A 20,293-nucleotide genomic window follows, 5' to 3' on the forward strand; every position below is an offset into this window, starting at 1 on the left:
GTGCAAGCAACGTTGCTTCCGAGGATCGCGGCTATCAGGCTGCAGCCCTTGCGGCGCAAAGTATGATATCACAGCTTTTCCGGACACCAGAAAGATAACTGACGACGACAGCCAATGTGTGGACTTGGAAGACCACCACCACTGGCCAAGCAAAATATGGGGAGTTCAAGACGGAGGACCATGCCATAACCCCGGTTGATAGAAAATGACCTGCTTTGGTGGGCCCTTGATTGCGAATTATCGGCAAATGACTCTTTGCTTTGGGCTTTTCGCTCCGGCTCAACCGCCAGTTTGCGGTGGAAACGCCCAGAAACAACAGCCGGGGGGGTTCCTTCAAACCAAACGATCAAACCCTCTTTGCTTTTTTGCTCTCAACTCTCTTCTGTCGTCATTTAAAAATCATCCAAGGGACACTTTTCTGTCAGTACCTTTTAATGACATGGTCGATATCCTCTAATTTATTGTCTCTCCGTTAGCTTGCCTTCTCCTCCTATCGTTGAATCATTTTAATATCCGACACTAAAAGGCTCCCTTTTTCTTTTTTTTTTTTTCCCCTCGCCTCCCAAAACTCCCGAGCGCACGTTCTCGAAGCGAACTTTTCGAAACAAAATATTTCGCGTCCCGGGCCTCCCTCTTGGGCGAATTCTGCTATATTAGTACAACATAATAATATACAATAGGAATATGCAATATCCTGTCTTTCTCCCCATATATCCATAGTAGTTGTTGTTATCAAGAGTGTGGCGTTAATTCGTTTTTCTTCTTTGCTTGTTTTGAATAGTTCCCGGAGAAAGGCGATCGCTCCCGTATCCTGAGCTCCCTGCAAAAGACCTTCCATCGCTCCTCCACCGTCCGCGCATACGGCAAGATTTTTCTGATCTCGACGACGGTGACCGCGGTGTGCGTGGCTGCTATCGACATCGCCGGCGCTGCGATCCGGAGGAATTATCGGAGATAAGGAAGGGAACAAGGGAGGATACATGGTCGCGGCAGAGGGATTGAGAATTTGACTAGAGCTAAAGTCGCAAGGACCTGGGCAAAAAGGAAAGGAAGGATTCAAGATGGCGACGGGCTCGACGTACCGGCCTATGGTGGCATGGGTGTACGATACCATGCTGTGGTTGTTCTCGGTGCTGGTGGACCTGTTCTTTCGAGAGGTGCATCCTCGAGGATCATGGAAGGTTCCGAAGAGGGGAGCGGTGATTCTTGTTGCTGCTCCGCATGCGAACCAGGTGCGATATTGCTTGCTTGAGCTGTTGCTATTGTCCTTCTTCGCGCAAATGGTGTTACAAGAGAAGACTTTTCACTGACCGATCGTTTTGTGCTTTCGTCCCAACAGTTTGTCGATTCCTTAATCTTAATGCGCGTTATGCGGAGAGAGCTTCAAAGACGGGTTGCTTTTCTTATCGCTGAGAAGTCCTTCCGGCGGAAATTCATTGGCTTGCTCGCCAGGGCTTCTGGTGCAGTTCCCGTGTCCAGAGCCATGGACAACATGAAGCCCGGCAAGGGTGTTATATATCTTCCGGATCCCGTGAACAACCCTACCTTGCTGAGAGGGATTGATACAAATTTCGTAAGCCCCGAGTTTCAAGTTGGCGGCACGATCACACTTCCGACGGTGAATGGGCAAGCTGCTAGCACCGATATTGGCGAGATACGCGGTCCCGAAGAGATCATTTTAAGAAAGCCGTTCAAAACCAAGGATGCCCTCTATCAGCTGACTGGAAGAACCGACATCACTGCCGATGGAGATCTCACCATGAAGTCTCTTAGTGGGCCCAACCCTGATTTCAAGGGCACCAAGTTCAAGGTCGCGCCGCACATTGATCAAACCCAGGTCTATAGAGCGGTTTTTGACACCTTAAACAATGGTGGATGCATTGGAATTTTTCCTGAGGGTGGCAGTCATGACCGTCCGGATCTGCTTCCTTTGAAAGGTACGTTTATGTCCCAGCGACCGTTTAACTCTTTGGAAACTAACCTTGTGACAAGCTGGTGTTGCGCTGATGGCCCTCGGGGCTCTAGCTGAGAATCCCGACTGTCCGGTAAAAATTGTACCCTGTGGAATGAATTATTTCCATGCCCATAAGTTCCGTTCTCGGGCGGTTATAGAATTCGGCAACCCTATTGAAGTCCCTCCTGAACTTGTCAAAATGTACAGGGATGGGCACAGACGTGAAGCTGTGGGCTCATTGCTGAATACTATCTATCAAGGACTTGTCTCGGTGACAGTCACCAGTACAGACTATGAGACTTTAATGGTTTGTACCGAACATCGATTGTTTCGGAGATTTTATTTTCTTGGTTTCTGACATATCTGTAGTTAATTCAAGCCGCAAGACGACTTTATAACTCGACAGGCAGAAAATTGCCACTTCCGGTTGTTGTGGAACTGAACCGTCGGCTCGTTAAAGGGTATGAACATTACAAGAATGACCCTAGAATAATAGGGGTGAAGAAGTCCGTGATGGAATACAACAAACAACTATGGCTCCTTGGAGTCCGTGACCACCAAGTCGAGTACGCCAAATTTTCGTTCATAAAGGTGATTACCACCTTGATTTACCGCCTCGTCAAGTTGGCAGTCATGGCTATTGGGACATTACCCGGTTTAATCCTCTTTGCTCCAGTTTTTGTGGCCACGAAGACAATTTCCAGAAAGAAATCAAAAGAGGCTCTGGCAGCGTCCAGTGTCAAGATCCAGGGCCGTGATGTGATGGCCACCTGGAAGCTTTTGGTTGCTTTGGCATTCGCGCCAATCCTATACTTGTTTTACACTGTTGTCCTTACATATTGGACTTACTATAACCGCGTGCAAGGATACGTCCCAGGATGGGTGCCGCTTTGGGTAGTGGTATTATTTGGCTTTGGATTTTTCCCATCCATCACGTTCGCGGCGTTGCGCATTGGTGAGGTAGGGATGGATATCATCAAATCCCTGCGGCCCTTGGTGCTCTCGCTTAACCCGACGTCTGCAAATACGCTCCATAAACTTCGGATTCGACGCGCAGAGCTATCTGAGCAAGTTACAACCCTAATCAATACCTTCGGGCCGGAACTATATCCCGATTTCGACTCGACTCGAATTGTTGCAGACCCGTTGAAGGAGGCATTCTTCACCGACGAAAGCACGGCGAAATCTAGACCTCAGTTAGACGGAGAATCGATGGATCTCCGGCGAATGCAGCACGGCGAGCCCGCCCATCCTGGCGTCGAAGGCCAGCTCCCCCGCAACGAATCCTTCCATGATCTTGCCAACTTTGGGTTTTTCTCCACACGGCCGCCCAGCCGTGATAGCCATAGCCGCAGCAGCTCCAGCGGTGGTCTGGTTGGATCTGCGGGATTCCCCGTAAAGTCGTTCACCACCCTGGACAGCAAAGAAAGCTTTGACGAGGTTACCAGACGCATCCGTGGAGCGATGCGGGAGCGCGGACGGCAGCGACGGAAGAGCGAGGATAGTGGATTTTCGGTGGAAAGTTCAGGGTCGCTGTCGCCGATCCGGGTGGACTCTAGAAAGTATAAGTGAAAGAGATTAGGGTTATATATATATATATATATATATCTATGTGACGTGGGCAAGCCACGTCTTTTTGGTTTTTGAGATGATCAACAATGCAGGCTCCTCGGCTGTGTTTTCTGCCTGCATGTGTGGGTAAATACCGTTTAGCGAATTCCGGTTTCTTTACGCCCTGTTTGTCAATGAGCTATGTACGCTTGATGTCCTTAATCACTTTTGGCCCTTTTAATTCTTGAGCAGGTGTTGGGTTGACATTCTGGATGGAGCTATTGGTGAACGGAGAAAAGGCCTGCTTTCATTTTTTTTTTATTTAATTGAGCATGTATGAATACTTATTTTTCCTCTTTCTTTCTTTTCTTTTCTTTTCTTTTTTCCCCTCTTGGATCATCGAGCTTAGCCTTGCATTGATATCCATAATCAGAATCCCCAATACCAATGCCATCGTGTTCCTAAATGCCATATGACAAGCGGCAGACACACAAGCTTGTGGGCCGACCGTTGACGTCCAGCTGCTGGATGGCTCTGATATAGACGTCAGCGCCAAGGCCCGCGAGCCAGGATCCTGCGCAAACTCTCCGCCGCAGTGCGCTAACTTTAGCATCGGCTCCAAGGGCAAAAAAAATATATGTACGCCTGCTTGATGCGAACACGTATGCTCGAAGGGAATCTCACATTGAATTCCTTCTCTTCGCTCCGTTAGCTCTCTTGTCAAAGAGTCTCTCTTTTCCTTGAGCAAACGCCATATTGTATTGTGTGTATTGTCTAATTTCAAAAAGCTTCTGGCTCCGCTTGTAATTTCACCGCCCTGATAAACGACCCCTATTCGCGAGACAATTTACATTAGCTTGGTTCTCGATTCCGCGCTGGTCCGTGATCAATCGATCCTCTATCCCTCATACGATCTCGTGCTCTGGGGGCGACGTGCTTGAGATTGACTGTCGCTTGAATTTCCGTCCTCCTCGTGTCCATCCGTGGCTTCCCGTACTCCTGACCGAACTATACTGGTGGATTTACATCTTTGAGCACCATCCGATTTCTTTGGCCCTGACGAGTCATATTTCTTCATATACTGCCTCACTTGCATGTCTACCTCGTCGCCGTTGTTGTTTCCCGGCCGCTTATTTTACGAACTCCAAGAAACGCGAGGCAATAGAGATCCCCAAGTCGCCCGCCATGTCGTCATCCATGCACCTTTCCAAAATGCGGAAATGGTTCGCCTCGTCTCCGCCGGTGGAATGGGGGATTGGGCACATCAGAGAGCTTCTGATCGGGGCGCTGAAGCAGGGACCCATCCCGCAACACGTGGCGTTTGTGATGGATGGAAATAGACGGTTTGCGAGAAACCATGCTATAGAGAGAGTGGAGGGACATAATTTGGGGTTTGAGGCCCTGGCAAAGGTATCTTGCTTGCTCCTCGGCACGGTTTTATATTTTCTCACTTGGCTGGGATGCTAAGCTGGGATCCGTCATAGATACTGGAAGTCTGTTACAAGGCCGGCGTCAAGGTGGTCACGATATACGCATTTAGCATCGAGAATTTCAAGCGGTCGAAATTCGAGGTTGATGCCCTGATGGAGATGGCGAAGGTGAAGCTATCTCAGTTATCCCAGCATGGTGACCTGCTCGATAGATATGGTGCCAGCGTGAGAGTGTTGGGGAGAAGGGAGTTGGTGAAGGCGGATGTGCTGGAAGCGATCGATCGGGCCGTCGAGCTTACGAGTAGGAACGGGGATGCGATCCTTAATATCTGTTTCCCCTACACGTCTAGGGACGAAATTACATCTGCCATACGAAATACCGTGATCGATTATAGTACCCCACTTGATCGGACCTCGTCGAATGGGATCAAACGGCAATTTTCGAAATCACGAATCGTTCAGACCATCCGAGAACAAGCACCAAGTGCGGAGCCAAACCCTAAGGAGGTCGAACTCGTGTCCGAGGAGGACCGCTCCACTATTGAACCTCCATCTTCGTTTTCTTCTACGACAACTCTACAACAGTCCCAGATGGCAAGCAAGCTGGCCACAGTATCTGGGCCCTATACGTCATATCCTCCGAACAGCGACCAGCTGATATTCCTCTCCCCCGAAACGATTTCTACTCAAACCCTTGACGACCACATGCTCACTGCGGATAGCCCACCCCTGGACCTCTTAATCCGTACATCGGGCGTGGAACGATTAAGCGACTTCATGCTCTGGCAATGCCATGAAGATACCGACATTATCTTCTTAGACACCCTCTGGCCATCGTTTGGGCTGTGGGACTTCTTGCCAGTTCTTTGGGAATGGCAATGGCGAGTCCGAAAGCAAGGACGAAGACGACATGCCCATAGTGCCCGTGGGTCGGCATTACGTGACACGCAACTGTCCAGCAGCATGTCCAATGAGTGGTCTTCTGACGACGAGCATATGGCGAAAAAGATGAAGAGTCTGTAGACGTGCCCTTCCGCGGTCATGCGTGTTTCCCTTTTTCTGTTCGGATCTGGAGCCAGTCCCTTAGCATGTATCACCACGGTGGGCTCTGCTTCCTTTATGGACAGGGATAGAGCTATTATCTCCGATTTTTTATCTCATTTCTACATATTAGCCCCCCTTGTTGTTTCCTCGAGCTTTTTAGAATATACACACATGTCTATGTACTCCGTATCTAGAAATGATATACCCGGTTCTGTGCATCTCCCTCCTGGCTGAGTCATCCGGTAACCGCCTGTTGCTCAGGGCGAGGGGCAGCGAAAAGTCAAAAGGCGGGGAACAGCGACATGTCCGAACTGCAATCGTCAACCCCTCGATCATCCGCCAGTCTCTGCTTGGCTTCCCTGACATCAATCGCCCGTTTATCATCATCTAAACAAGCTGTCTACGATTCAAAAATGCCTCAGTCATACGAAGGTCGCAAGGTGCTGCTGTAAGTTGGCGGTTGCTTCTTCTCTCACGACGTTAGCCGACCCGGAGGAGAGAATCTTAGTCAAACTGTTTTCATGCTGACGATGAATGATTCTGCATAGTCTAGGAAGCGGATTCGGTATGCGGTCCTTTCAAGAAACGATCAATTGGCGAAAGCAAACAAGACTGACTGTGTCAATTGACAGTCACCAAGCCAACTCTCGATATCCTCAGCAATGACGGGGTCCACGTTACAGTCGGTATGTCCTCCCAATCTGCTAAATTTGCTTGGATAAACGCCCTTCTACAGTCCAGCAACAATGACTGACCATTTCTTCACTTGTCGACAGCTTGCCGCACTCTCGAATCTGCGAAGAAGCTTTGCCAAGGCATAAAAAACACCACTCCAATCTCCCTTGACGTGAACAACAGCGAAGCTCTCGACGCTGAGCTTTCCAAGAATGACCTTGTCATCTCCTTGATCCCGTATATCCATCATGCTACTGTGATCAAGGCGGCTATCCGTACTAAGAAGAATGTTGTCACGACATCGTACGTCTCACCCGCAATGTTGGAGTTGGAGAAGGAGGCCAAGGAGGCAGGAATTACTGTCATGAACGAGATTGGTCTTGATCCCGTATGTTTCTAGTACTTTTTTAACCCAAAACAAAGCGTGGAAGGAACTGCGTAGGCTTACGAATTGGTGCAAATAGGGTATTGATCATCTCTATGCCGTTAAGACTATCACTGAGGTATGTCTCCCCGAACAACTGTGTGTGCGTCTTCAGGGGGGACCCTGACTGACAACCGCGTTAGGTCCACGCCGCTGGCGGCAAGATTACTTCTTTCCTTTCATACTGCGGTGGTCTCCCCGCACCTGAGTGCTCCGACAATCCTCTGGGATACAAGTTCTCATGGTCTAGCAGAGGCGTCCTTCTTGCTCTTCGCAATGCCGCAAAATACTATAAGGACGGCAAGATCGAGTCTGTCTCCGGCCCTGAGCTAATGGGCACTGCTCAGCCGTATTTCATCTACCCCGGCTTTGCCTTCGTCGCCTATCCCAACCGTGACTCAACAATGTACAAGGAGCGCTACCACATCCCTGAAGCCGAGACCGTGATCCGTGGCACCCTCCGCTTCCAGGGATTCCCGGCAATGATTCGTGCCCTCGTGGACATCGGATTCCTTAGCGACGAGCCCAAGGACTACTTGAATTCTCCAATTGCCTGGAAGGAGGCCACCAAGCAAGTGCTCGGCGCCTCATCCTCTGATGAAAAGGATCTCGCCTGGGCTATCTCCTCCAAGACGGAATTCCCATCCACCGAGGAGAAAAACCGCATCATCGCAGGTCTCCGCTGGATTGGCCTTTTCTCCGACGAGAAGATTACCCCTCGTGGCAACCCTCTTGATACCCTCTGCGCAACCTTGGAGCAGAAGATGCAGTACGGCCCTGGTGAGAGGGATATGGTTATGTTGCAGCACAGGTTTGAGATTGAGAACAAGGATGGCAGCAAGGAGACCAGAACAAGCACCTTGTGCGACTATGGTGATCCAAAGGGCTACTCCTCGATGGCTAGATTGGTTGGTGTGCCCTGTGCTGTTGCTGTTAAGCAGGTCCTTGATGGGACCATTAGTGAAAAGGTACGTTGGATCATCTTTTTCATCGTTCAAAGAAAGAACATACATTGCTAACTGTTGATAATAGGGTATCCTTGCACCCATGTCTATGGAGATCTGCGCCCCATTGATCAAGGCTCTCAAGGAAGAGTACGATATTGAAATGATTGAGAAGACCCTCTAAGAGACGCGAAGCACAGCCATTAACCACGTCTTGGTCGATTATGTTTTAGCTGAGATTTGCAGCTATGGATAGACCTTAAATATTTAACATAATTAGAGGCACAAAAAAGAAATCAAAAATTTGGATGGATGGATGGATTAAAAGGTCAAATTCATTATTATCATTGTATGTTGTGTCTACAAGTCCGTTATTATATCGTCAGCCACCATCGAATCATTCATCCATCATTTCATAACTTTGATCACTACTTTTCCCCTTGCATGTCTCCCTTCAACTCTCTCGAACGCTGCTTCAAAGTCGTTGAATTCGTAAACCGAGTCCAGGAAAGCTCTGCACTTCCCATTTTCTAAGAACTCCGTCACTCGCGCCAAATCTTTCCCGCGAGCTGCATCCATTATGAAAAACCGATTCGTGACGCCCTTTGCCTGGCAGTCTGCAGGTTTTCTACTCTCTGGCGGCTCGCATACGCTGAGCAACTGCCCACCGTCCTTGACGGCGTTCCAAGCATCAGCGAGGGCCCCTCTTCCAAAGCAATCCACCACCAGGTCAACCTTCCAATGCTCTGGATCCTGGGACACCCATTCCGCAAGGCTGCTTTGCTTATAATCCACCAAGTCGGTTGCGCCAATTTCCCTCAACAGTTTCTCCATATCCGCATCCCCACCATACGTGCCCACAATCCTCTCAAATCCCGCAATCCTCGCAAGCTGCACACACCACAGCCCAACGTTCCCACTGGCAGCGGTAACAACCACAGCCTTACCCCTGGTCGCCTCGTCATCCGGCCCCTTGAACCCGGCCTGGTCAAAGACCAACTGCCACGCCGTCAGCGCACTCATCGGCACCGTCGCGGCATGCACAAAGTCCAAGTTCTTCGGCTTCAGAGCGATCTCCGAGCCGAGCAGGATGGTGTATTCCTGGGCCGCGCCGGGTCTGGACCATGGAATTCGCGCGTAGACGGCGTCGCCGGGCTTGAAGGAGGATGTGGGAGGGGCGAGAACGATGGTGCCGGCAACGTCCTGGCCGGGGACGTGCAAGGGAGGGGCCTTGGGAATGCCGAATTTCCACCAGGTGAGTTCGCCGGCGCAGGGGGCGGTGGTGTGCACGCGGATGAGGTGCTCGTCGGCGTCAAGGTCGGGGGTGGGCGCTGGGCGCGTGGTGCGGGTTAGGGAGTCTTCTTGGGGGTTGTGGAAGAGGGCACGAGTGGTGGCGGGTATGGAGGAGGTGGGGGCGGCCATCGTTGGTAAGGTAGTTCTGAGAGAAGTTTTAAAACGGTTTTGGGGTGTTTGAGGGAAATGGTATTGGCTTTCTGCTGTAGAGGCTAAGTCAGGGAGGACTCCCACGACTTTATACTCGTGTTGATTCAGCGGTCGAGACGTTGAGTCGGTAGGATCGGTGCCATCTTCGCCGATACGGTGCTTGAAAACTTTTGTACGAGAAGAAGAAAGGCGATAGGTTTGAGGACTATTAGCCTATTGTTGTTTTAGGCGACGGGTATTTAAGCAGAATGGGCTGGACCGTGAGAAGGTCGTATTCTGAGCCATCGGCAATGACATCACGAAGTTTGAAGCTCTCACGGCAAAAATTTTCACCGCCAAGCTCGTTTGGGCACTGCGACGAATTTCCCTTTCCGTGAAATGGTAAACACTGAAGCCCAAGATCATTGCAATAAGTTCTTGCAAGGGCCTTCAGGTTACGCTCCAACCTGCATCCGAGCTCTAATTATATTATCTCTTATCGGATCAAGGCCTGTGTATTCGAACGCTGCAGACATTGTCTTCTGGAGCTTGCGTCTGCAAAATCCATCCGCTGTTCAATGTGGCGGCAACCTAGTTAGTTAGTTAGTTATTCATGCCGACATATCAGCTGCATTCTACTGTCCGTCTCCGATGGTCGACCGGAGTTGTGCTTCAGCATTCCACCTTACCCCCCCCCCCCCCCAGCAGTCCCTAATCCTTGTCGTGGTTATGCACAGACTCAAATGACGGCGAGAGGTGACCCGAGGAATGGTTCCGTGAAGCGTACTGCGTGCTAGGAGGCATTGTTTCCTACTTTGCCCGCTGTTGGATGGCTGGACTCGATGAGGGCCGTCTTTGATACCCCAAGCTGTTAAGATATCAGAGACTTTTCCTATTTATTTGCGCCTTTAGCAGTCTCGGGAGAATGATACATTCAAACACATAAAGATGCTTCATCCCCCATACAGTGCAGATTTCAACCCTTAGAGGGTACCAAAAAAAATAACGACATCAGCGCCAAGTGCTCTTCAGAACCAGAGACGAAACTCCGCACTTCTTCGGGACAGTATATGATCGATTCGGATCACTCTCCCACACTACCCTTCCGTCGTCACTCTTCCGGATATATTTGTAATCGAATTTCTTCCCCGCGGCGAGATCAATCTGAATGGACCACAGGGGACAAGAGGCTTCGTACTTGTCCGCTTTCAGTTGTTTTGCCGCACTGGGCTCCCATGATCCTAATTCTGGAATAGACCCAACGAGAAAAATGTTTTCGCCCCATTTTGTGTCGGTGACCGACTGGAAAGTGATTTTGACACTGCTTGGGGTTGGGCATGGTGCCGGGTTGGTTGGAGTTGGAGTCAGAGTTGAAGGCCACCCTGTTATGGTCGCGGCTTGATAACTTCCAGCCGCCGATGTTGCCAAGCAGGTCGGTGGAATGTCGTGCGCAGATTTTTGACCCCATGATCCCGGCACAACCGATTCCCGTCTCTCTTTTGCTGTCAAAAGAGCAGCGTACGACCAAGTCAGGTCACTCGCAGATAGTGGTGTCCCATCGTTTCTTGAGAACTGCTCAGCTAGTGCCCCAGAGCAAGGCGTGTACTTTCTCTGTTTTCCGTGAGCAGGTGGATATATGTGGGAAGATAGTGGCGCTAACTTACTGCAACATTCAAGTACCCGTCGGCATAGCTCCCGACATTGGCAATGATCTCAGAGAAGACGTTAGTTGAGGAGGAATAAGTTCCAACATGAGCTGACTTGTAAATGCTTTGGAAAAATGGCAATGACACATCGGTGATGGTAATCTTGCCCGTATGATTCCATTGGTAAATAGCATCATACAAGAGCTCGGCAGAGGCAAACGTCGCGAGGTACCACGGCTGTCCTCCATAGTAAACATCTTCAGCATATCGACCAACGGCAACAGCCTGATCACCTTCCATGCCAGAATTTATCGGGTATATTTCACGAAAAGAATCCGTAACCTTCTTGTGATTCGCAAGTGCTCTCGACGAGCACGGCTGGAATGTATTATCATCGCAATCCGCCTCTGGATCGAAGTTATGGATGATGCCAAGAAGGGAGTTTGCGTCAAGACCGGATCTGTCTCCCCCGAAATTCGCGATGATGTTGGACCCGGTCCAGAATGACTGCAAGAAGCAAAGTATTTGTGGTGCTTGCGACTCGCAGTGAGGACAATCCGTCCCAAGCTGGCGGGCAAGGTTGTTGCCTTCTGCGAGCGCACGATGTTGTGCGATTGCTGTGAAGAACGACGATCCCTGAACTTCTTCCCATAGGTCTACTTCGAGGTCAACGGCTCATCCGCTGAGTACAAGGGGTAAGGAGGTGCATACCAAATCCAGTAGAGTTCCAGAACTGGCCAACGTACGACAGATCATTCTGCACGACCGGCCATACGATGGATTTCGCGGCATCTTCATGCCCATTGGCCTAGCCACCCAAAGGGTCAACGTCTCTCCCAACGATTTGCAGACCAAAGGATCCTTACGATAAGCCATTTCGCGTAGGTAATCATCGCAGTGGCTCTCAGAGCCGGCCCGTCTGCCTGAGGCCGGCCCCAGCTCCCTGTGAACGCAGATTGATCCACATGAAACTTTGGCTCACCGAGTCCACCAGTCGACAAAGTTCCAGATGGATTCGACACGGTCTGTAAATATGATTGAGCGGTGATATATTTGTGGATGCGATCCTGCGAGTCATGGTTTCCAGCAACAAAAGCATCGATTAGGTGTTTGAAGACGAGGGCGGCGTCTCGAGTCCATGTATAAAAATCTAAAATTCATATCAGTTTAACAGGTAAATGCAATTTTTTCAATCTGGGTAAACCGCGCATCGCGTCGTATGCGCCGGAGAGAAAGTAGGTGGATAAGCATAGCTGCATACAATCCGGATCAGCCCTGCTCGGGCTCGCAACGACAATACCAGCATGAGCACCCTGCACTTTCGCCCCGTCGTCCCCGATATTGTCAAGAATAGATTGGAGGGCATATGAGCTCTCCGTTTCAAGCCATTGCTCCAAGGTCTCTTCTTGCCGCAGTGCGAACTTTGCCTCCGAACCGCTGACCAGGCTATAGACCAGAGGGACGGCGTATAACGCTCTGAGGATGGATAGCATCATGGTGCACTAAACATCAAGGCGGAGTTGGATATAGAAATTTCCTGCTCAGAGATGATAGCTGATTGTCTGGATGAGTATTTGTCGATCTCGAGGGATGAAAAAGTCAGCAGGTGCCCTTCAATGATGAAATGACACGGAGGGGCTAGTTATTGAGGAGAAGCCTGTGTATATACAGCGGTTAGGCAAGAATGAAATCTCTTCGCCTCGTTGAGTCCTTGTGTGCCCACAATGCATTGTATTTCCCCTGGTTTGATAGCAAACGCCCCAGCACGATGCTCAGGGAGAGGACTGCAGTAGAATGCCGATGGTATGTCGTGGAAGGATGCCAACGATGGAGCTGCGGGAGATCTCCATGAACTAGTAGCTGAGGAGCTTGTGGTGTCACATGCTTTAGTTAGCAGCCTGAGCAGTGAGCATTGCCTGTACTCCGTAGAGGCCGAAAGGATCAGCATCGTGTGATCGCTACAAGGATGGCATCACATAGTCAGGCGTACCTGGCGAAGAATCACCATCTACATAGAGCAGTCGCCAAGGATACACAAAAGCCACAAAGGATGCGGAGATCAAGGTCCCTGATACGCAAGACTGCAACGGAAGATCTCTGATTAGGAGCCCGACTGCATACATGATGGTAATCAGCTGTTTTGTATGGAGAGATGAGCGACAATGAGCTTATCAGAATGCTAATATAGCGGTCATAAGGTACATATTGCATTTCACATCAGTCATATTCTCATTCTTGAAAGAAAAATTATCTGCCGACAGTGGGCACAGAAATCCCATCTATCTTTCCGTTCCTTTATACCGGTCTGTCAAGACTCCTCGAAAACATGCCAATGCTGAGGGGCAAAATTTAAAAGTGGAAAAACACTAACGAACGCCTAAACGCTGAAACCAATGCAAAGGGGTTGGACGGTCGACAAGGCCAATCCATCAGGGTAATGTTTCCAGTCGGTAATTCTAAATGTCTATTGCCCGACATGGACTTTTCGTGGAAGAGCCAGATCGGATCAGAGTATAGTGCCAAACCTAGGAGGGCGACTTGTAAGCAAGATGCTGAACATAACAGAACATTATGCAAAGAACGGATGGGGGTAATTGTCCGAAATCCAGACTTATGGCGGCAGCAGCGAAAGGTAGTCGAACATTGCACAAACAACAAAACACAGCATAAGCCGACTTACCCGAAAGCTTGCTTGATGCTTCTGACGTAGTACACGTCCCAATTTCGCTGCACAACATCTTCTTGGCCGACGGGGACACCATCCCATTTGACATGCAAGGTAGTAACGCAGTCAACGTCGTTCTGGTCGAATCTAATTTCTAGGGTGCTATAATGGTCCTCCGGCCACTGAGCAAGACGCCACTTCTGGACGATAAGAGTCGGCTGTTCAAGTTTTACAAACTCGCCAGTAACATTTCCATCAAAGATGGAGAACTTGCCGCCAACCTGGGCACCGTCAAAGCGTCTTGGAGGCGCACGGGTGAAGACGGCAAGGCGTTGAGGATCAGTGAAGGTGGTATACATCTCTTCCGCGGTGGTACGGAACTCATCAGACGCATTCACGGTAACGGTGTTCACGGCTTGCTTGCGTGTGGTGGTTGTGGTTGTCTGAGTCGCGGGTTTGGAAGACGATTGCACATCGCTTGAAAGATACTTGGGTGTAGCAAAGCCACTGGACGGGTTGGATCCTGGCGCATGCTGGATATCTTTGCCGTGCTCTGCAATCAACGCAGGGGCCAACTTAGCGAGCTCTGTGCGTAGCTGTGGCACAATCTTTGAACGCACTAGATCTTTCACCGGCTGCTTGGATGCAGACTCCGAGTAAAGACTAATATCGAACTGTTGAATCATGAGTTACAATCATTTCTTTTACGGATTCAAACGGAGTTCGAACTACGGTGTTAAAGGGAAACGTACGACATACTCATCTTCCTCAGTGTCATGCGCGACCTCGGGGACTTTGATGGATCCGGAGACGCTATCATCCTCGTCCGTTGTGCCTGTAGAACACGCATTAGACAGAATTCAAAACTAAAAACAAGTAGAGTTGATCTGTGCTAGTTATATGGGGCATACCCTCGAATTCTAATGTCAATTTTACATCAAAGAGCGTGATAACCTTTCCCTTGCGTTGGCTAACATCGACATCCCCATCCATACTGACGATTTTGGACACCTTTGCCGTCACTCCATTTTCCTCCGCGGAGATGGCGGCCAGCTTCTCTCCAAGGTAATCTTTCACCCAGGCTGAAACATCCTTGTTCACCCAGTGCCAGTTGTTAGGGTTATGAAGTACCATCGTGATATCTATGCAAGGTGCCTATTGACCAAGTAAAAAAAAAAAAGGGGGCAATGTCAGATGTCTTCAAGTACGATTGAATCTGTTTCTCAACGTTTCATATCAAGTTAGTGTAGTCCTGATAATCGAAACGGATTCTCTTGGATCAAACAGCGAAAGAGCAAAATGAACAAGTAATCAGATAGGAGGCATTTAGAAGCCAAAGGGTTGTCCGCAGCAAACAGAGTACAAGTCTTTCTAGGACTGGTGCCAGCGAAAGATTTTCATCATGTCGAGTTCAATTTTCAACGGGACAGGTGGGGTAAGGTGGAAATACTTACAGACGATCCTGAAGCGCACAATTGCACGGAGTACGAGGAGGAAAGACAAGACGAGAGAACTGGGCGGAGATGGATGAGGAGGGTTGAGTTGAGGAGAGTTGTTAGTAGTCTTTGGAAAGCTCTAGAAGACCAGCAGCTTTTTGGCGACGGAAAAGTAAAAAAAAGTCAAAATTTCGGAGCGGTCACGTGATAACCAGCGGCCTCATCGGCTTTGCAGCGAGCTTCTCGGGCGCGTAGACCTCGAGGAGACCAAATTGCAACTTTTACATTTCTTTAGAGTTTACTTAACAGTGCTGATATTGGTGATACAGGGCTGCTGGAAGATTCCGTGTAAACCAGCCAAACACATAGGCAGGTACCCTAGTTGGTGAACTGTCAATACAGCAGGCTCTCTTTCATCCTTCAACGTCGGCTACCTCAAGAGAACTGGTAGCACTCTCTGCTGTAGCAGAAAACTCAAGCCCATGCTGATGATTTCACTTGGCCTGTCAGTTGCAGCTTCAGGCAAGGCTGGCTCGTGATGGAGTCTCGCGCTGACATTTTGATGACATTGGCACCAAGTTTCTCGGCGGCGTTTACGCAGTATTATTTTCTTGAATTTGATCTGTGGCTCATTATTTATCGTAATCATCATCACCCAAAAATTTCAACATCGAAAAAAAAAAAAAATAAAAATAAAAAAAGGTAAAATGAAAAACGAAAATAATAAAAATAATAAAAATGAAAATGAATGTATGCAAAAAACGAACGAATATGGGGTATCTCTCGCAGACAGACAGCAGTCAACAGCAATCATGAACAGGATGCCGCTCCGATAGGCTACAATGAAGGGAAAAAAGCAACAAAAGAGAAACCCACCAAAACCAAGCAACACATCACCTATGCCTCTTCCATCTGCAAAATACCCTCCCAACCACCCTCCTCTTCAAGCCACTTCTGTACCCTCCCCTTCACGTTCTCCAACTGCGATCCTAAGGCTTCTTGCCACTGGCCCTCGACCATTCCCACTTTCTCTTTCAGATCAGCGGTAAGGATCCTCTCTTCCTCCGCCAACGATTCCTGCATCTCGGACGTCACTATCTCTGCTGGCTCCCCGGAATTAATCCGTTGGATCTCCATGGACTTGCAGTTCGAACTCACGAGACCGGATTTAACCTCGTGTAGAAGGCAGAGGAGATTAGTTTGGGATTCGATGAACTGATAGGTCGCCTTCTCAGCGTGCGAAACGAGGGTGTAGAGGTATTGCAGCGGGTATTGGTAATAGCTCGGATTCTCCTTGTATTCCTTCTGTGGGATTTTCACAGAGAAGCCCCCAAGGTCATCTGGAATCTTCTGGACCAGAGCGAGTAGGGACGGGGCGATGTCCCAAAATGCACCAAGCTGCGTTTCAACTCCCCTGCTCACGTTCGCTTCGATCACGCTCATGAAGTTTTCGAACCGCTGTAGCGTCTCTGACGCGAACGTGGCCTCTCGGTTCTGCCCGTCCTGAATGAAGAAATTATCGGTTTCCTTGAGCTTCTCCCGGTTATTCGATTGCTTATACGGCAGGGAGACAACAGCCCTGAATTTCTCATTGCATTTGCTGAGTAGATCGTACTCCTCACGATGCAGCTGCTCGCGTGCTTCAAACAGCCACTTCAGCTGTGTCAGTTTTTCGAGTAACTCGGGTCGCTCATCGCCTTCCTCCTGTGTCTGATTTGGACTTTCATCGTTGGTAGAATCGAATAGCTTCTCTTGAAGCTCGTTCAGACAGGCACTAACTGCGCCTATTCGGTCTTTAAGGACGCTCTGCATCGGCCGAAGAACCTCCTCTTGGTACGAATCGAATTCCTTCTGGGCTAACTTTTTCTCCGCTTCATTCTCTTTTGCCTTCCGTCCGGCCTCTGCGTCGGCAGCGTCGGCATAGGAGATAGTGCCCTCTTCAATCGCTTGGTTAACCCGGAACCTGAAGTCTTGGCGCTCTTCTTTCACCTTCCTCTGATGATCCTCTCGGAGCTTTTGGAACTTCGTTTCATGGTTTTGATAAGCTTCGCGTAATTCAGAAAGTTCGGTCACGGACCTGACGGTCGTTCGATAAAATCCAAGGTCCGGGTGGTTATTGTTCACACCGGGATAATGCCGTGGGTAGGGTGGCGGCAAGGTAATAAGCCTAGATATATCCAATTTTTGCGCCTCGCGACTTAGAGATAGCTGGCGGATCGGACCTTGGGCACCGGCTGAGTCCTCATGCCACCCAACCTTCTCGGGGGGATATTCATTCGGCCCGTAGCTTAAGAATGGATTGTTCGTGTACCCTGTTGAATTGTCCACAATTGGCGATGTGCAATAGTTCTGCTCCATAACTTCGCGCAACGGGAGACCCATGTATTTACTCTCTCTTTTTGAACGACGCACGCCTTGGCCATTTCCGCCGCTATCGGAACCTGTCTGGGATTCCCACCATCGACTTGCTGGCCTGCCTCGGGAACCCTGCTCGTCATTGCTGATGCTCATGCTCGCTATCGTTGATAATGCCGGTTTATAATTGTTCCAAAGTCCGGGTTCACGGCGACCAGTGCTCAAAGGTGGTAACTGGGGAACGGTGGTCTCATCGTCACTGTGAGTTTGCGGTGTAAATAACTGCTCTTCGATGTTCTTGACATTAAAAGACCCATTCTTCCACACCGATGCGTAGCGTTGCCGTCTGATGCGTGACTCTGAAATAATGAAATCACAAAAGATATCCAGAGCTTCCGAGTCGTTGTGTGCGTCGATTTCCTTTTCAATAAATTCACGATAGCGGCTCTCTGCGTTGCGAAGAAACGTCTCGTCCCGGCGACCGGATAACGGAGGCGTGAAAATTGGGTTGACTGCTCTAATTGGAACCAGCGGCCTGTCTGATGGAGACTCATCCACAGGTAGGTGAAGAAGATGGGAAACCGGTCTTCCCCGGTCATTTACTAGAGGAGTCAACCCAGTCATGGCTTCTGGATCTTTTGCTTCTTGCGTAGGAGGGGTGTGTAGAGCATTTGGTGGCACTTTGCGCCCGCCCTCAGTTAGTGGGGTTGAAGAACGCGGTGCTATTGCAGGTGCGAACGTAGGGGTATGAGACGGTTCAGACGCCTGCAAGGCCCTGGGAGTGGAGAACGAAGAGCTTGGAGAACTCCTTTTACTGAATGGACTGTTGGGGAATCCGCCACTATCCTGTCCACCAGACGGAAGGCTACGTGCGCTGCGGGGTGTTGCTCTGGTTACTGTTCGACGACGAACAAGACCTGGGCCTCTCGAGTTTCCCAAAATAAGGTCTGACGGCCAGGAGGTATGGGACTCTTCGGTTCCAGCAGTGTCACCTTGATTATCCGCCTCCCTGCCGCTCCTACTCTCAATACGCCTCTCTCTTAACTCTTTGGAAGTTGCAATTCTAGGAGATGCCATCCGACCATTTCCTCCAGAGGTCGGTCTCGCTGGTCCAGGCGCTTCTAATGACACGTGAGATGACGATTGTTGTTTGTTTTCAGGGCCCGTAGCGAGCGTGGGTTGCTGATTGGCATTGTGTGGGCTTGTAATTCTCGAATCTGGCCTTGAGCTATCAGCCGACCATCCTGCAGGAGTGGGAGGAACAGAGCCAAGAGCGGTCCCCGTAGATGGAGGTCGTGGTCTGTTGCGAGGGGCGGCGCCCATAGTTGGTCCTGGAGGTTCGAGAGAAGATTGTCGGACTCTGGGAGATGCTCCAGGCGGGGGACCTGGAGGCGGGGGAGGTAACGGCATTCCCGGCTCCCATCTTCCTGACCTAGACGCTGCCAGGCCATCGTGACTAAGCGTCAATCGAGAGGACGGATTAATATCGCCGGTTGACGCAGCCCTTCTGGCCGCAGGCGGCACTAGTCTCGGGGCCTGCGACTCGGGGTATGCGTCTGGGGATATTCTACCAGGCGAAATGACAGAAGAATGCGCGTTGGTGTGAGTAGAAGGGCCTGCGAAAGCGTTCGATGTGGAGGTATCAGGACGCAGTTGCAACTGGACATTACCACCTCCTTGAATAGAAGATTGGTAGAGAGAATGCGGTGCGTTTTGTCCGTCTAAACCGCCGGTGTTGACCATGGAAGCAGGTCTTGGACGTGGAGAAGAATACTGGTTGATTGAGCTTGACCCCGACGCGCGAGCCATCGACGAGAATTCCTGCTGGTGGGCCATCGGAGGAGAAAGCGCATTATTTTGTGGTGACATCGCCAGGTGGGGAGACTGGGAGCTGGCGAGATTTTGCGACCGTGGAGGGGAGTAAGGAGGAGGCGGTGAGGCAGCATCTAGGGGGGATATTAGCGTAAAGGGTTGATAGAAACTTTTCCTCCTTTTTGGGAGAAGAGTCAACCAACCAGTCCTATTAACATGGCCACGATGTGTTCCAGTATTCCCCGGCGTAATGACTCCTATCCCAACGGTTGGCGACGGGACTGGGGCTATTGGACCCCATTCCTGGGGGTTGTAAGCAGTGGTGTAAGGCGTCGGCCTCGCGCTCATCGGCGTATTCAACCCGCTGAGGGGAGTAGAGGAGAAGAACGGAGAATTCATCGTCGTCGGCGTTGGAAGATAGCCGCCGCCGCTCGCGGGCACACCAAGACTCTGAAACTGCAGTCCACTCAAGGACGTTACAAGAGCGGGAGGCTGGGCGACATTGCCTCGACGCAGCGGCGAGCTCGCACCCAGCAAAGCGCCTCGACGCCCTTGAAAATCAGGGACGCCCGACTGTTCTAAGGTGCCAGTCCCGGGAGACAACGGGCTGGCGAGGCAGGTTAATCAGTAACTGTCTCTCTTCCCCGACACGGAGAGGTGAAGGAAGAATGTGAGAGAAGCGTGAAAGAAGCGGAGAGAAGGGAAGTAATACTTATTCATAGCCGCCAGCACGCGAACAGGGTTGAGAAGCGGTCAGGATAGTGCGCAGCCATGCAATAACGGAGGGACAGCATCAACCAGGGCTAGCTTTCCTCGCAGCGCACCGGGGGGGGACCGGAGCGCACCAGCGATTGAGCACTTATTGGCGCGGGAGACGTTGAATCGGAATGGCTCCGTTCAGTGGCATGGTTTATTTTTAGGGACTGGGAAGAGAA

General features: G+C 50.3%; 7 protein-coding genes across 7 annotated transcripts; 3 read left to right on the top strand and 4 right to left on the bottom strand.

Annotated features, from left to right (window-relative positions):
* The first annotated feature begins 733 nt into the window (after window positions 1-733).
* On the top strand, window positions 734-3,533 carry D8B26_001654 (uncharacterized protein). Its single transcript, XM_066123601.1, has 3 exons — window positions 734-1,937; window positions 1,993-2,261; window positions 2,324-3,533. Exons 1-3 carry the CDS (start codon window positions 1,361-1,363, stop codon window positions 3,524-3,526), a joined length of 2,049 nt encoding a protein of 682 aa, XP_065979676.1. The 5' UTR covers window positions 734-1,360; the 3' UTR covers window positions 3,527-3,533.
* Window positions 3,534-4,250: 717 nt separating this feature from the next.
* RER2 (cis-prenyltransferase) lies at window positions 4,251-6,188 on the top strand. The gene is made up of 2 exons (XM_003065633.2): window positions 4,251-4,915; window positions 4,990-6,188. The coding sequence occupies exons 1-2, from the start codon at window positions 4,691-4,693 to the stop codon at window positions 5,956-5,958; spliced, it is 1,194 nt and encodes a 397-aa protein (XP_003065679.1). The 5' UTR covers window positions 4,251-4,690; the 3' UTR covers window positions 5,959-6,188.
* Window positions 6,189-6,265: 77 nt separating this feature from the next.
* On the top strand, window positions 6,266-9,552 carry LYS3 (Saccharopine dehydrogenase [NADP(+), L-glutamate-forming]). The gene is made up of 7 exons (XM_003065634.2): window positions 6,266-6,427; window positions 6,528-6,544; window positions 6,612-6,665; window positions 6,756-7,042; window positions 7,119-7,157; window positions 7,222-8,046; window positions 8,111-9,552. The coding sequence occupies exons 1-7, from the start codon at window positions 6,282-6,284 to the stop codon at window positions 8,204-8,206; spliced, it is 1,464 nt and encodes a 487-aa protein (XP_003065680.2). The 5' UTR covers window positions 6,266-6,281; the 3' UTR covers window positions 8,207-9,552.
* D8B26_001657 (uncharacterized protein) lies at window positions 8,431-9,444 on the bottom strand (the record flags this gene model as incomplete). Its single annotated transcript, XM_003065635.1, has 1 exon — window positions 8,431-9,444. One exon carries the CDS (start codon window positions 9,442-9,444, stop codon window positions 8,431-8,433), a length of 1,014 nt encoding a protein of 337 aa, XP_003065681.1.
* A 640-nt stretch (window positions 9,553-10,192) lies between the features above and the next one.
* On the bottom strand, window positions 10,193-12,857 carry D8B26_001658 (uncharacterized protein). Its single transcript, XM_066123602.1, has 6 exons — window positions 12,760-12,857; window positions 12,352-12,672; window positions 11,957-12,240; window positions 11,802-11,898; window positions 11,109-11,746; window positions 10,193-11,055 (listed from the first exon to the last, which is right to left on the bottom strand). The coding sequence occupies exons 2-6, from the start codon at window positions 12,584-12,586 to the stop codon at window positions 10,456-10,458; spliced, it is 1,854 nt and encodes a 617-aa protein (XP_065979677.1). The 5' UTR covers window positions 12,587-12,672; window positions 12,760-12,857; the 3' UTR covers window positions 10,193-10,455.
* A 387-nt stretch (window positions 12,858-13,244) lies between these two features.
* Window positions 13,245-15,310, bottom strand: D8B26_001659 (uncharacterized protein). Its single transcript, XM_003065637.2, has 5 exons — window positions 15,210-15,310; window positions 14,667-14,971; window positions 14,508-14,590; window positions 13,771-14,429; window positions 13,245-13,615 (listed from the first exon to the last, which is right to left on the bottom strand). The coding sequence occupies exons 2-5, from the start codon at window positions 14,887-14,889 to the stop codon at window positions 13,597-13,599; spliced, it is 984 nt and encodes a 327-aa protein (XP_003065683.2). The 5' UTR covers window positions 14,890-14,971; window positions 15,210-15,310; the 3' UTR covers window positions 13,245-13,596.
* Window positions 15,311-15,946: 636 nt separating this feature from the next.
* On the bottom strand, window positions 15,947-20,008 carry D8B26_001660 (uncharacterized protein). The gene is made up of 2 exons (XM_066123603.1): window positions 19,562-20,008; window positions 15,947-19,492 (listed from the first exon to the last, which is right to left on the bottom strand). The coding sequence occupies exons 1-2, from the start codon at window positions 19,755-19,757 to the stop codon at window positions 16,089-16,091; spliced, it is 3,600 nt and encodes a 1,199-aa protein (XP_065979678.1). The 5' UTR covers window positions 19,758-20,008; the 3' UTR covers window positions 15,947-16,088.
* Window positions 20,009-20,293: the final 285 nt, after the last annotated feature.

This window comes from Coccidioides posadasii, chromosome 1 (assembly GCF_018416015.2).
Source record: "Coccidioides posadasii str. Silveira chromosome 1, complete sequence".
Taxonomy (NCBI): Eukaryota; Fungi; Ascomycota; class Eurotiomycetes; order Onygenales; family Onygenaceae; genus Coccidioides; species Coccidioides posadasii.